Here is a 1097-nt window from a genome sequence, read left to right on the forward strand (position 1 = left end):
TTGGAGCGGACAAGAAATTGGAAATGCACTCGATGTGTACAGTTTCAGTATCATTATGTATGAACTGTTCTTTGAGGAGAAACCATTCTTTTCCAATTCTCCTAAAATTCACAAATTTTCTCAATCACCACATCAAGATTCACTTGCATTATCCGTTCCAGTGATGGTGGTGAGGGGTGAACGTCCTAAAATTCCCTGGAATAACAATGAAGAATTGGAGGTGTGGTTGAGAGAGTTTATTGAACCATTTGAGAAGAAAAATTCTCTAGATCATGAAACTGTTTGTAACGTGTGTAGTGATTATGTGGAATTGATGAAGCAATGTTGGAATTCCATTCCAAGTAAGAGGCCTTCCTTCAGAGAAATAACACAGTATTTGGAAAAGATTTATTCAAAACTCAAATAAAATACTACCATTACACCAAAATAATAGTTCACGTAGAAACAGCTTTTGATGATGCTAAAGAAATAAGATAAACATCATGTTAAAATTCATTAAGGGAATATTTTCATAATGAATAAGATTCCCGTGTAGTCCAATGGCTAGGATACCTGGCTTTCACCCAGGAGGTCCGGGTTCAATTCCCGGCATGGGAGAATCATTTTAACTTTTCTTGAAATTGCATTCGACCCAACAGGACAACACAAAATCTCCAAAATTGGAAATTTCTTTCTCTTTTAAAATCGTAAACTAAAACTTTAATTGTCCGTAATATCATTCATTCAAAATATTCCTCAGTACTACTTTGAGTTTGGTTGCTTTCCCTTATTAGCTTCCTCTTGAGTTTGGTGTTCCTTCTTTTCAAGATATTCCAATAAAAGTCGTTGAGACTCTGATGGGAAAAAGGTAATCTTGGCAGCTTTCCAAATGATATTCGGTAAAATTGCAACTACAACTACTAGTATCGTAGTCAAGGTAGCTTGCACACTCACAAAAGTTTCATAATAAATGTATAAACTCTCAGGATCTCCCAATTCATCTGCAATTGGAGAATAACAAGCATTGAATGCAAAGTAAAATAAAAAACCAAGTGGCATTAAGATTAAAACTGGAACTGTCAATGTTTTAATCTCCAAAATGTATATCAAAGTGACCA

General features: G+C 34.8%; 1 protein-coding gene and 1 non-coding gene across 2 annotated transcripts; both read left to right on the forward strand.

Annotated features, from left to right (window-relative positions):
* Positions 1–55: 55 nt before the first annotated feature.
* NAEGRDRAFT_76505 (uncharacterized protein) lies at positions 56–406 on the forward strand (the record flags this gene model as incomplete). The annotated part of the gene is made up of 1 exon (XM_002668528.1): positions 56–406. One exon carries the CDS (start codon positions 56–58, stop codon positions 404–406), a length of 351 nt encoding a protein of 116 aa, XP_002668574.1.
* Positions 407–525: 119 nt separating this feature from the next.
* NAEGRDRAFT_t871 lies at positions 526–597 on the forward strand. The gene has a single exon. It is a non-coding gene; the product is annotated as a tRNA-Glu (tRNA).
* Positions 598–1097: the final 500 nt, after the last annotated feature.

Source organism: Naegleria gruberi (assembly GCF_000004985.1).
Source record: "Naegleria gruberi genomic scaffold NAEGRscaffold_173, whole genome shotgun sequence".
NCBI classification, from domain to species: Eukaryota; Heterolobosea; class Eutetramitea; order Acrasida; family Naegleriidae; genus Naegleria; species Naegleria gruberi.